At 39.1% G+C, this 14761-nt stretch overlaps 1 protein-coding gene across 1 annotated transcript in view; it reads left to right on the top strand.

The window, feature by feature from the left end:
- fchsd2 (FCH and double SH3 domains 2) overlaps window positions 1–14761 on the top strand; it is a 67924-nt gene that overhangs the window by 36155 nt on the left and 17008 nt on the right. The window contains exons 9-12 of the mRNA XM_005474671.4: window positions 744–866; window positions 2376–2471; window positions 10012–10128; window positions 10287–10391. Of these exons, the coding sequence (XP_005474728.2) occupies window positions 744–866; window positions 2376–2471; window positions 10012–10128; window positions 10287–10391 (441 nt within the window). The remainder of the gene's footprint in view (window positions 1–743; window positions 867–2375; window positions 2472–10011; window positions 10129–10286; window positions 10392–14761) is intronic.

Consider the following 14761-nt stretch of genomic DNA (forward strand, 5'->3'; position numbering starts at 1 on the left):
TCACCACTTTATATTTTTCTCACCATCTTTCTCTTCACTTTTTCACCTCTTCCTTTTTTAGTTTAGTGTTATTCATAAAATCCTTTTTAATGGCCCATGGAAACATGCCATATACTGCATTTAAAGTTCTAATATACAGTACGCAATGGGAGGCGGCGATGTGAGTGAGGCGTGTTTGTTTGTAACAGAAGTTTGCTTTGCTATGCTGAACTCTATTTCTGTTCAATTTGACTGTATTTCCTGTATGTATTTTGCATGTTTTTGGGTGTGTTCTAGTAACATTTAACATAAAATAAAGCTTGAAATGACCTTCCACACAAGAAGTTTCAGTTGATTTAGTCCTGCTACAGCAGTAGTTTATGCAATAACAGAAAAAATCATTAACAGAGGAAATTGTCCCACCCAACAAATGCAACAAAAGTAACACAAAAACAAGGGAGCTATCAATCATTTATAGTGTAATCAGTGGACTATGGACCTCAAATATGATTTTTTAAACATAGACGTGCATTAGGAGATTATGTAACAAAATCACAGTACATTTATGGCTATCTAAACACAAGATTTAATTTGAGATTATAACAAACTAGCGACGCTTATTCACATTTTGTTCTTTTTGTCTATTTCTTGGTGTCTCCTCCTGATTCCCTTGTCCTCTCTGCTTTATTATTAATGAATTACATTGAATTCATCCATGCTTCAGTATAACCCCTGGTTCCTCTCTTTCTTTGTCTGTCTTCCAGGCCTTGGACGGCAGAATCTATGAGCACGTCAAAGACTACCTGGTGGCACTTTGTCGCACTGAGCTTGAGGCCTCCCAGGCTACACACAACACTTACCAGTTCCTTTTGGACAAATCCACCAGGGTGAGTCAGACAATACAAAAATATGCTGTGACCCTGAAACCAAGCTATCAGTTTTATTTGTGAAATGATCAGAGCAACTTTTTCATTTCATCTGTAATTATGAAGCTCTATTTTTTCTTTGAATCTGTGGTAGGAAATTTCTATGGAACCCACTGAAAGTGTTTTGACATTCAGCAGTTTTTCTTTCTGTGTGCATAATTTTTATTTTATTTATTTAATTTCTTTGTGTCTGTATAGTTTAGTGGTTTACACAGCCGCCTCACAAGCAGATCTTCAGTTCTGTTGCAGAAGTAGGCACGAATCCCTTTGGGGTTGTGTCAGGAAGGAAATCTGGTGTAAAAATCTGTCAAATTAAAGATAGAGCTACCTTCTGTTGTGACCCTGTGTGAATAAGGGAGCAGCTGTGTGTACCTTTTGTGTGGCTTGATGAGGTTTCTATTCTACTTTAACTATGCAAGAAAGACACAACACAGTGACTGTTTTTGATTAACGCAGCATGTACTCACAGGCAAATTAAAGTGGCTTGTATATTGTCAATATACTGTCACTTACACCTGGTCACCTGTTTCAGCACGACTGTGATTATCTCACCTGTGGATGATAGCTTCTGGACCTCTCACTTGTTATTTCAGAGCCCACATGAACAGCTTAGAGCAGTAACTCATGCACTATTCATGCATGGCTTCAGTGGCACCAAATTTAGCCATTCGGCATGTTTTTAGTAAGCATAGCCAGCGAAGCTTCATGTTTTCTGCATTCTCGCAGCAGATACCCGGTTCAGTTCACAAAATGATAGACGAAAGGCAGCATCATTCTGTTTGTCTCACTACATGCGTGCTAGCTGTTCTCCGAGCTAGCCAACAAGCACAGATAAATGTTGTTGGTGAACCCCAGGCCTTAAGGGGGCTCCACGCAGGAAGTATTTCGCTCATCCCACCTTCACTTTGTTGCTGACGGTTGGTTGCCAGCAGGTTGTGGTGTCCTTGGTAAGCTAGTCCTTGGTATTTACTATCCTATCTTGTGTCAGTCAACGGTATCCTGTGCTCTCACTTTTAGTCGGACCCGGCCACATTATTGGGGTTATTTTGCACTTTGGTTTTTGACAGAATGTCACTGTATTTCAGGATTCTTTGGTCACCACATCACTTCTAGCTGCTTCCTGTGTGGACAGTTTCCCACTGGCTTCGGGTCACACTAGCTTTGGTATGAATGTTATGTCTTCAGAAACTCGACTTAACTTCTGAACCATATTCCTCTTGGATTGAAAAATGAATCCCTCTAAAGTCAAAATATGAACCCACAAATGTATGCATAAATATGAAACACTCACCCACTGTGGGCTTGAGATGTGGCAGTGGAAAAAAAAAAAAAGTCGTTTGCATCCTCGAAGGGAGCAGACGCCTCGTCACACATGAAGTTTGGCAGACTCCAGTATTGTCGGGTTTACACAGCACCAAACTTGCATGCAAAATGTACTGGATTAAAGATCTCCTTCTCTCTTTCTTTCAGATAATGCAGGAGTACAACCAGCAGTTGTTCATGCAAGAGAATCCGGTATTTCACAAAGCGCACGACTTCCAGTTCCAGCCCAGTGAATGTGACACGGTGAGACTCAAAAAGCTAGACACAGATCTCCTGGATTAATACTCATGTATCACTAGTACTTGGATTGTTTGTACATAAACCTGTTCACAGCAGGACTGTCACTCCACTTCACTTGCTGACTCACACACACACATACATACACACATGCGCACAAACTCCCACACACAGACAGCAGCCCGCCATGTGGGCTTTTCTTTCATCCTGTGTTTTCTGTCCTCTCTAATATCTTATGTGTATAAAATGTTGCTTAAATCCTTAAGTTGAGTGATGAAACAGAATTCATTTACCGCAATTCTTATGATTTAGAGAGTCACATTAAAACATCTGGGGCTGAGAGACTTGCCAAGTTAAAAATCCGTGAGCCAAAGCTGTGATCGCCCTTTTTTCTCTTGAGATATCTTCGTGCCTTTTGTTCCCAGACTATGGGGATTTCTTTATGTTAACAGTTTCAGATGGAGTTGCCCAGTTAACTAATGTCTGCTGACAACATGATAGAAGCATGAATCGGCTCTGTGTTCAGATGTTGCGTGTCCATTGGGAGCGTATCTTTCTAGCCTGGGAATTTTTTTTTGTCATTTACACAAGCTAATTTAATCATTTAAATTCAATTGGTTACTGTATGCTACAAATATTTAAAACTGTTGTCAAACGATCAGGGTCTGTGTGATCGGAATGGAGCAGTGGGAATTATGCTGTCTCCTCTCCTCTCCGGGGACTTGTTAAGTCTTTCTAGCTAAAAAAAGAAATTGCTCTCACTGGACACTGTTTCTAATACCTTTTTAGAGTAGTATCCTTTTCTCCTGTGTCTGAGTCATATTGTGCTGTCTCCTTTTTCTACATTTCTCTTTCTCTCACTGGGTTCTGCCAGTTTCTCCTTGCCTCTGATCTTTTGACTTGCTTCAAGTATTCTAACAGTTTTCTCTGTAACAATGTTCTCTTCCTTCCTTGTGTCTTCCTGTTCCTGTTCTAGCTTTGCTAACAATTTTTCCTAAACTTTTTTTCCACTAATCGCTCCTTGTGTTTGTCTGTCTGTGTGTTTGCACTGCTGCTGTTTGGGTGTGTGGGTCTGCGGATGCCCGGATGTCTATGTGTGTGTGTGTGTGTGTGCCAGACTCTGAGCTCGGTGCAGCAGTTGGTGGACATTGAGCCGTCGCCCGTCAGTGCCATGAGAATGACCCTGGCACAGGTAGTCTTAACTGTTGTCAGCATTCCTATCATACTTCTCAGACCATGGCTTATCTGCTTCATTCATACATTCTGTTTATACTGACTGCATCATTTACTGTAAGAAGCTTTTAGTTGGCCATGAGGAAACAAAGCGTATTAATGCAGTTTAACTCTTAACACCTCAGGCTGTGATTGACGTTTCAGCATGGCACTGGAAAAATCTGAAACCTCATACACTCACAGGCTACTTTATTAGTTATACCTTGCTAGTACTGGATAATGAATCTCCTGTTTCACCACATCAAGTGCTTAATTGGATTGGGATCTGGTGACTGTGAAGTCCATTTGAGTACAGAGAACTCACCAGTTCTGTTCAAGAAACAAGTTTGAGATTATTTGAGCTTTGTGACATGGTGCGTTATCCTGCTGGAAGCAACAATACACAGTTAGACTGAGGAATTCAAACAATGATCAGCTGGTACTGAGTGTGCCAAGAAAATATTGCCCACACTAACAGTTCATATAAGACAGAATGGATCCATGCTGTCATGTTGTTTACACCAAATTCTACAATCTGACTGTTGCAGCAGAAATCCATGCCAAGTTTTTCCAGACTTCTATTGTCCAATTTTGGTGAGTCTGAGCCTCAGTTTTCTGTTTATAACAAGCAGGAGTGGTACCTGTTATGGCCTTCTGCTGGTACAGCCCATCTGCTTTGAGGTTGGTTGTAAAAAGTGGTTATTTGAGTTACTGTTGCCTTCCTATCTGGTTAAAGCAGTCTTGCCATTCTCCCCTGACCTCTGGCATCAAAAAGGCATTTTCTCCCAGAGAACCGCAGCTCACTGGATATTTTCTCTTTTTTGGACAATTCTCTGTAAACCTTAGAGATGGTGGTGTGGGAAAATCCCAGCAGATCAGCAGTTTCTGAAACACTCAGACGAGCCAGTCAGGGACCAACAACCACGCTATGCTCAAATCAGCTTCAGCCGGTCATTTTGACTATGTCTTCATGGCTAAATGACTTAGATGTTGCCATGTGATTGGTTAATTAGATATTTATGTTAATAAACAGTTAAATAGGTGTACCTAATAAAGTGGCTGGTGAGTGTGTGTTCATAGGCACCCAACAGAGAAACCTTTTTAACCCACAAAAAAGACTTTGCCCTCACTGGTAGCAATCTTTCAATTTAAGTTATATTTGCTAGATTTCTAGCACATGCTCGGAAACAGAACGAATGAATGACCTGTGATAGTGAAGGAAAAAAAGACAGAAAAATACTTGATTTTTCATAGTTATGCACACTATTGACGAATGTTGTCACTATGGATCTCCTTGCCTGTGATTATGATGCTTTTGATGATACTTTACATTATAATTTTCTTTAAAAACAACTGTAGTGTCAGTGAGTTGACACTTTTTCGACTCAGTGACATGACAAATCAATGTTAACACACATTAAATTAAACTTTGCTGAACTAGCCGCCCAAGTATGACATGCTCTGTTTGGCAGGGACTTCTTCTGTGATCTAACTCTGATTGACAGGCAGACAGTTAGTCAGCTAAAATAACCTTTATATTCCAAGTATCTTGGAGAGCAGTGTGGGCCTATCCCTCTTTTTAAACAGAAATTGTGCTCTAACCAGTTGGAGCGCCAAGACTTTTCATACAGCATGGCGGTGAGGGTGAGCAAAATATTATTGTGTGTTGGGAATAACTGAGAAAAGCAGCTGAGGATGGGCTCAAATCTGACAGCACACTATGTAGTGATAAAACCCAGAGCTCTTTTGTTATTACTGGAAAAGAATCATGTCTTGTTAATAGTCATTAACACATCATTGTGCTTTATAAATGATCTGTTTTTATATGGCTCTCAGCTTTGTGGCTTAGGGAGGAGGTTGTTGATCTTGGCCTACAGCAGTCAGCACTTTAACCACAGACAATAAAACTATAGTGTATGTGTTGTTTTCTTTTAGGTTAGATTTTCTCCTTTTACTGAAATATAGCGGAGGTTAAAGAACTTTCACTGCCAGATTTTTTATGTCCATCTGTCACCGTAACAAGACCGTGAGACACTCTGGGATAACCACACAAGTGGCTGCAGATAGGATTATGACATCATCCACATAGTTGGCGTGAGAACTAAAAATAAACATGACAAATATGTGGGAGTTTCTGAATTTCTTGTTAAGATTTTATCTGCTCAATGCAACTTTGCTTATGTGCACCAATAGAATAATCAAACCAGGGTATAGAGCAGCAGCTGATGAATTTTTCTTATTTAATATCTAAAAAGGCCACAATTCATCTGATTGTTACAACTATTCTACCTGACATAAACCTCGTAACGACAGCTGACTACACTGGGGCGGTTCAGCCATTACAGGTCTATTTAAGGAAGTTACTTATGTTTCCTGCATTTTCTAGTTGCTTCATCATAATCAAGCAATGAAGGCACACTTGCACGATAGCTGAATACCTTTCGTGGCTTTGGCTTCTCATGACCATTGTCATGATTCATCTGATGCTGTAACTTTATGTCATCTTTTAAAATATCACCACACTGTCATCAACATCCTGAAAGCTGATGTGTCATAGTTTAGTGTAATTTTCCTTTACAAATTTGTTATGGGTTCAAGATGTAATCACTGGAGACTGAATGAGCACCTCCGTAATTGCTTTGTTTTTCTTTTTGTTGTTTGTGTGTCCATATTTCTACATGTGTCTGCATGTGTAAGATAAGCCCATAAAACATAAAATATGAAATAATGCTAAAGCTAACACTGCATTAAATTTACATGTTGAGAATGTAGACATCATATTGTGGTTTACAAGCAACTCTGTAGTTGTACACACACATTTTCTCTGTGCTATTTTAGGAGAACTCATTTTATTCTTTCACTTTTAACATGCATAAAAAAGCATAATCATAGGCAGGTATTTGCTGCAGTCTGAATGCACCGCTGCTGCTCTAATGCAAGTTGTGCAGACACACTGGAGGGTTAGGCACCCACTGCTTTAAAACTCCATTAAAACACTTCACATAGAAATACTGCTGCCTTGGCTAATTTGTGATACATGGGCTGTTCAGCATGATGAATTTTATTAGTTAAGACAGCGATATGTTTCTAAAAACTGTCGAACGAGAGCCTTATTCAGAGAATAACTTGTGCAAATGCATTAAATCATAACAAGTCCTAGACCTTTTCTGACATTTTTTTCTTATAATAATATGTGTCTATGACAAGAAATGTGTTCAGAATGAGTGAATGACCTGCAAGAAGACTGTATCTAAATGATTTGCCTACCTCTTTAAGTCTGAAAAAGGTTTAGATTTTGATGATGACACCTTTTTCTGTTATATATCAGGTCAGTTGTTTATAGTTTTGCCTATTATGACACCTACAGTCGTTGCTAATGTTGTTCTTTTCCAATTTATGAAATGATTTAATAAAATAATATTTCACCTGTCCATAAAGACATTAAGAGTGCAGGTTGACTGATCTATTTGGGTGTAAGGAGATCATCAGTGTGCATCAGGAAGATACAAAACTGATGCAGAAAGTCACATGACTCACACAAGCACTAGAATTCACATTTTATGTGCAGTATGAACAGTCATGTGAAAAGGAGTGGATCTTTTTTTATTTCAAAGATTTTATGTACTATGACATCATAATAAATAATCTGATCCTTACCGGGTTCTAAAATTATTTAAATACAATACCTCAGATGAGTACTCCCCCTGATTCAGCAGCTTGTAGATCCACCTTTTTCAGCAATAACTTGAAGTAGTCATTTTCTGTATGACATTTATCAGTCTCTCCTGTCACTGTGGAGGAACTTTGAGGTTTGCAGGTATTTGCTTATGCACATATCTCTTTCATCATTGTCCTGTTGCATGGCCCCATTTCAGCCAAATGTAGTAAGCTACTAGATGGGCTCAGATTTGACTCTAGAGCACTTTGGTATACAGAGTAATTCATTATCGACTAAGTGCCTGCAAGGTGCCCAGGTCCTGTGGCTACAACACAAGCCCAAATCTTCACTCCTTCACCACTGTGGTGGACAGTGGGTGTGAGGTTTGTGCTGTTATGCTGTGTTTGGTTTCATGCTTGGTGTGGATTATGGCCAAACATCACCACTTTGGTCTTTGTCCCAGAAGTCTTGTGGGTTGTTCAGATGCAGCTTTGCAAACCCAAGCTGTGCTAACATGTTGTTTTTAGAGAGAAGAGACTTTTTCCTGGCAACCCTTCCAGAGTTATATTTGTTCAGTTTTATTATTGTACTGTCATGAACTTTAACATTTAACATGCTTACTGAGGCCTGTAGTATCTGAGATGTAGCTCTTATTATTAATTTTTTGCAGTTACTTTGAGCATTGCACGGCCCGACCTCGGTGTAAATTTGCTACGACATTCTAGCTGATTGAACTATCTTGAATCTTTCCAATTGTGAATAATCATTTTCTCTGTAGAAAAATGGAATTGAAATTGTTAAAAAGTGACCATATACACGTTCTCAGAGAGATGGGGAGCAAAACTTGCTTCTTGAGGATCATTGCTGATGTTTTCCTCCTTGGCATCGTGTTACACACACCAGCAGAGTGACAAAACTTCTGCTCTTATAGATGTGCTCACATTTGCTGATGATCGGATAATAATTTGCATTTAATTAGGAGCTCCTGGCTGTTAGTTACCCTCGTTACTCCTGTGGAAGCAGCAGGGGTGTACTTAGGTTTTCCACACTGTTTCTGCATTTTCGGTTTAGTTTTTGTTAAATAAATAATGTTTCGTCTTTCGAGATGTTTTGTATTTCATCTGAGGTTGTATTTAAGACCTGATAAGGATCAGATGATTTTTTTTTTACTATGTCCTGATACATAAAACCTTAAAGGGTGTCCTTTCTACTTCACATAACTGTAGATGCTGGCAGACTACCTGAAATTCTAATTTAAGGAAAGTATCGAGATGCAGGTTCGTGACATGTCATATTAGAGCCACTGTTCTAATCGAGTTTCCTGTCCTCTCCCTTAACTTGCTGCAATTCTCCTGTGCCTGAATGTAATTATGCTGTAAATCTCCCATGTAATACACTTGGTTTCACACCTATACTTAGCCAGATTTATGCCCTGTTGTTACAGAATCAGCACATAATTAATAGAGATGATGTGCATGAAAAGGTGTAATTAGAATATTGTGTACTTTAGCTGAGGCTAACAGACTTTTATTATCAGATTATGGGAACTCAAGCCTCTCAGGTCTGTGCGAACACAGCACTGACGACGAATGTCTGTACATGGAAGTCTTTGCAAGATATTTTGCATTGATTTCGATCTGAGTTATCACGAGGGAAGCTGGAGTGGGTCATTGTTAAATTACTAGAAAGTATCCTTTTTGTTTTTCAGCCCCCTCTATGACGCATTTTTATAATAGATAGAAATGAAAAGATCAAATCTGAGTCATATTTGTAAACAAGTAAGCAAAAACAGTTCACCTTTTTTTCAGGGTTTCTTTGGACCATGAGAGACAGCTGTATAATTTGATTACTGAGTCATGTTTTTTGGACAACAATAGCAAATAATTATGATTCCACTGAACAATTTGGCTTTAAAAATGCAAATATTTTTCTATGAAATCAGCATAATTGTTTAGAGAAGATTGAATCAAATTAAATGATGTTTTTTATATCATCCAACATAGTTAATCTGGATATTGTGGGTGTGTTATTATCAGAATTTGATAGAGAGTGGCCAAAGAACCTCCCAGCTGTCACCAGATTTTCATTCACATACTGCTAAATGATGCATGATGGGCAGAAGTATGCAACATGACCTTTTCCCAGCGAATCCCCGCCCACTTCAAAGCAGTGACAAAGAACAGAAAGAGAGAAAAAAAATAGAAATCTTTCATGTGAAATAAGAAAAGCTCTTTGTTAAGTGCGTGAGCTCAGGATTCACTTTGGCTGCGTGGTTATAATTGATGTCATGTGTTTAATTGGAAAGCCATGCAGATTCCTTGGCTGACCCCGCGTGTTTTCTGTAGTATATTAAAAAAACCCCAACAAAATAAAGTCACATGCAAAAAGTGCTGTTGCTACGCACCTCCTCTTCTCTCACTCTGTAGTACACAGAAAACACACACACATGGTGTTTCACATGTGGTTTTAATAGAGGCTTTTTGTTTCATAAGGGTAACAATAGAGCAGCAACACACACTGTATTAATTACTTGCTATGGAAACAGTGTTGCTTTCTTTAGCTTAATTAACAGCCTCTGCGTATTGCACACCTTGAGCTGTTGTTTTTGACACTGTATTTTTGTGTGTTTGCCTGCTGCTGTGGCGTGTCTCTGTGCGGCTGTGTGTGGGATATTAGAGTCGTCAGCTGGAGTCGGAGTCGGGGACGACAGAGGAGCACAGTCTGAACAAGGAGGCCAGGAAATGGGCAACCAGGGTGGCCAGAGAGCACAAGAATATCATTCACTACAAGCGAGTAAGAGGGACACACACACACATACAGACACACTCACAAACATTTGTTGCACGTACCCGTTTTAGAAATGCAACATGTGAATTTGAATCAGCTTAATTTTAAAGCGCACACACATTCCTGTTCTAATCACGCTCTGTGTTTGTGTGTGTTGTTGTCAGTCTCTGGAGGAGTGTGAGAGCCACGGCTTGCCTCCCACAGAGCAGGGAAGATTAGATCTGGAGATGAAGATCGAAGACACCAAAGAAAACATGCGCAAAGCCGAGGTGTGTGACTCAGATCGTCAACGTTTACTGCTGTCTCAGGGTCTGTGTTTAAATATAACCCTGTGTGTATGGCGTTTGCACTTTGTTCCCATCTTCATGTAGCTCTCTTTCCCAGTGCTTTATTTTCATCTCGTAGTCTAAAGGCACGCAAGGTCAGGTGAAGTGAAAACACCAAAATGTGGGTGAATGCAGCGTGTCAGTTGTTCTATCCTGTCAAAACTTGGGCACCATGTGGAGCTACAAGGATACAGAGAACAGATGAATAGATGATCCTTTTCTAACAAATGTTCAGAACACAAACTTTACAGCGTGCCTTTATTTGAGTACTTATTATGGAGCGGCCTGTCACGGAACATTTTGCAGTATGTGCACTAATGCTGACACATAAAGGAACGAACAGGAAAAAAGCGTTTCCAAGAGAGTCTGCCTTGGATAGCAACATGAGATTTATTTTTATAGAAGTAAGAAAAAAGAGAAGGAAAAAATCAGTGATGCGATATTGATATAAAAAATAAACAGATGTTATTTTCTGTGTTATTACTGTTGTGTACGGGAAGCTTATTTTTCATTGTTTAAATAGGTCTCTAATGAATGGCTAATGTTTGTTGTTCTTAAACACCATGAAATCTGTGGTACACATTTACATAGAAGTACTTAATGTTGCATATCGTTGTAAACGAGTTGAAGTGCTGCCCACTCTTTGGGCTGATGTATTTTGAATTGAATGAAGAGTGAAATTGGCAGTATGCTCTCACTTTGCACAGCCTCTTTGATGTAGCGGGGTATATTTTAACAAGCATGGCCCATGAGTTATCGTCACACTTTTGCCAGCATAAGATGTGACAGATCATTTATGTTATTCACCTACACAAATCCGAAAAAACTCATTAACTCCTCGATGTATGTCATAGCTTACAGTTACATTACTGCATGCAGGTATGACGGCATTGTAGGTTTAAAACATTTGAGCTGTAATGTTTTAGATTATTTTATTATATTATAATGAAAATGTTGATATAAGATCAGATGATCACATATTTTTATTGTTTCTTAGACCACTTTCTCCTCAGGCTTTCAACCCACATGTGCCTCTTTCTGTTTCCATCCTCCCACTCTTTTCCCTCTACACACCCTAGCCAGATACTTATTGATTGCACATCGATTCCCACAGATTGAACCTGTCAGCACTGAATGAGATCACTGCACCGTGCGTTATCCTTCTCAGTGTAATCCTCTCTGTTCGCTCCCAGAAGTCTATATTTCTATTCATTCTGCTTTTCAGCTTCATTGCATTTGGCTCATTCTCTATCTAACTTCTTCTTTGGCTACCTTTGTTATCAGGCTTTTGCATATTTGGCACCCTCTGCTGTCAACTTAAAAAACATTTGCTTTGTCGTCATGCATTCGAATAATTTAGCAACTATCAGTAGCTTGTGATCTCACTTCCCTCAAAATAATTAGAGAATCTTTTCATAGCAAAGTGCAAACATGTGACCACGTCACCTTTTTTTCCGTACTTAATCCTCTGTCTTTCTCTCGTGCTTCCCTTTAATTTCTCTTCTAGGCCAGCATTACCTTGACTAAGATGATGAATATTTTATGAGCTCTTTGTTACTAATGGCTTTATCACAGACCTCTTATCACAGATTTATAAAGGGAGTGAAAGCAGGACAAAAGACATTATGTAGGTTTGATGGGAACATTATCTGTATTTTTTGTATTATTGATGGGAGCATTATCTGTATTATCTGTGAATTAGCTCCATCTTCCTCCCATCAAGCCTCTTCCAGTAGCAATATCAATCACAAAGCCAAGCCGGGCCTATACATTAGTTACACTACCCAAAAATATTAAAGGAACACTTGGTCATCACAGTATAACAGGAAGTTGGTTAGACTTCAGACTTCATATCAGTGTGTCAGGATAGGAAGCATAAAACCGGTGCAGGTAAGTGACAACAGGTGTGCTCGAGAGGCAACAATAAGACAACCCCTTATCCCCCCTCTACAGCCAACACAACAAACACTAGGCAGACCTTTGCAACAGCAGCTGGACTACTGAACAGTTAATTCACAGGATACATGTGTTTTAAAAACAACTTCTCAGGGTTACAGGCTGCTGTTTCGCTGCAGGTACTGCTTTTCTTTTAGCAGCTACAACAGTTTGCAAGCTCCATGTACTTTATTTCAAGCCTGTACTTTACGTTGGAAATCGGATGGCTCTGGAGTAATGCTGCTTCTACCTAAGATCCTGTCATCCAGCCATGCTAGTGAAGCCATAGAACTTCAGGCATGCGACCCTCCCCCCTTCGATCAGAGTGCAGGATGCAGTGCATTTTTTGTGTCTATAGATTAGGGAAACACAGAACTTCAGACACTCAGAGCAGACCTTTATTTGTTATAATAGCCTTATATAATAGTGTTTAAAGCGCCTTGAGGCGACTGTTGTTGTGATTTGGCGCTATATAAATAAAATTGAATTGAATTGAATTGAATATAATAGGAAAAACACAGGAAAAGCTTTGTCCAAGCAGGGATTTTCCCACTGAGTTGTTGACAAAGTAAAACCGGTGTACGAAGTAACAGGTGCACCTGTCCCTTCAGATGTTAGTTATCCGTGTACCAGGGGTGTGGCCACATGAGGTGTTCCACTAGGTGAAATCTATGCAGGGGCATCGTGGGCACCATCTTTGCGAGGATCTAATGGCTTAATGTGGCCTCGGCTATCTTCAGCGGTAGTGCCGTTGGCTGACAGTAGCTAACAGTAAGGTGATCATTGTGAGACTGCTGTGATAAGTCATCCGCACTGTTTACTGCCAATTGGAATGAAACAGTACGGACATTGCAAAGGTAACTGTGGTTCTGTGAATTTCTGGATGAATTATTGGCAGGCACTATCACAGTGCGAGATGGTTCTTAGAGATCAGATGCATGACATGCAGGTAGCCTACGCAGCATGCATGTGACTGTTTTTATAAGAACTCCACCTGTGCACAGCGCGAGGGATCACATCCTCACTGTTCACTGCCATTGGCAGCCATCCAGGAATAGTTTTTAATATTTATTTAATTTTATTTAAAAATTGAGCATGTTGCCATTTGAAGCATTGTACCTGAGTTAGCTTAAAGCTAATTTACATCTGCAGTCCCTTGGCAGGGTTACATGCAGAAGATCGCAAAATATCACATTAAAAATAAAACACACAAAACGCCCTCACACCCAAAGAAGCACAAAACAAGAAAAAAAAAACAGTGTTTACAAGTCTTACCGTCTAAATGTCATTAGCTTTGTAACTTCTGTTTTTCTCTGATGATCAGTTGTTCCTTTAAATATTTAAGTGCTGCATTTCTGAGGAATTTGTGTTTTGCTGGCTAAGCAGTCTCTACGTCATATCATAACAAGCAGACTATCTGACATGCCTGCTTAAGCATGCGAGATTACAATCAGTCAGTAATCAAGACTGTTATTACTTACTGTAGTTAAAACTGTGGTTTAAAGCCAGTGTTTAGAGTTAAAACAACAACTGTTGAAATGTTTATTGAATATAAAACTGCAGGTGAAACTGTGTCGAAAATACAAGTTGTGAATTTGAGATAAAACATTATAGCTGCTTCTAATTTTAATGTAAAGGCTGAAAATTTCAGCAAGTTTCCTGTTTTTTTGTTGTCTTACAGTTTTCTATGATCATTTTTTATCATAAACATTAAGCAAAAACCATATATTTAATTTGTTGACCCACGGTTTTAGCCAAATCTTTTAATAAATATGTTAAATATGTTAAAAAGCCAAGGGAGGCTGGGAGGTTTATATTGACATGATTATGCATTTTAGTGGTGTGGACATGATGGGAAAAAGCAAGGCAGAGTTTTTTTGTTTGTTTGTTTCTATGATGGTCACAAAAAACTATACAAAATGAAACGCATCACATTTTTTATAGCTCTGTATTTATTTAGTTTGTTTAGTTATAGTCTGCACCCTTCAGTCTATACAGAAATCTAATTTTTCTTTAGTGGAATCAATAAATACTGACAGAAAGGGAAGAGTTATGTATTCTGTGCTCTGCAGATGAGGCTGTTTGTGTCTTTCTCTGAAACTGCTCGACAGTTATTACCATAACAAGACTTAACAGCATAACTAAGTGATATGAGTGATTCTTGCTATGATAAAAAGACAAGTGAAGATGGTCATAATATACAATTAAATGTGTTATATATTCTTATATTAATGACACTCAGCCCCAGGCTAGCCCGTAATGCGCTACTGAAGCTAATTAATAAAACAACATGTTCCCAAGATCAGATATCAGGAGAAAACACAGCACTGGGATGAAGGGAACACTTCTGATCTCATTAATTTGTCAGAGAGAGGCAC

This window comes from Oreochromis niloticus, linkage group LG14 (assembly GCF_001858045.2).
Source record: "Oreochromis niloticus isolate F11D_XX linkage group LG14, O_niloticus_UMD_NMBU, whole genome shotgun sequence".
Classification (NCBI taxonomy): domain Eukaryota; kingdom Metazoa; phylum Chordata; class Actinopteri; order Cichliformes; family Cichlidae; genus Oreochromis; species Oreochromis niloticus.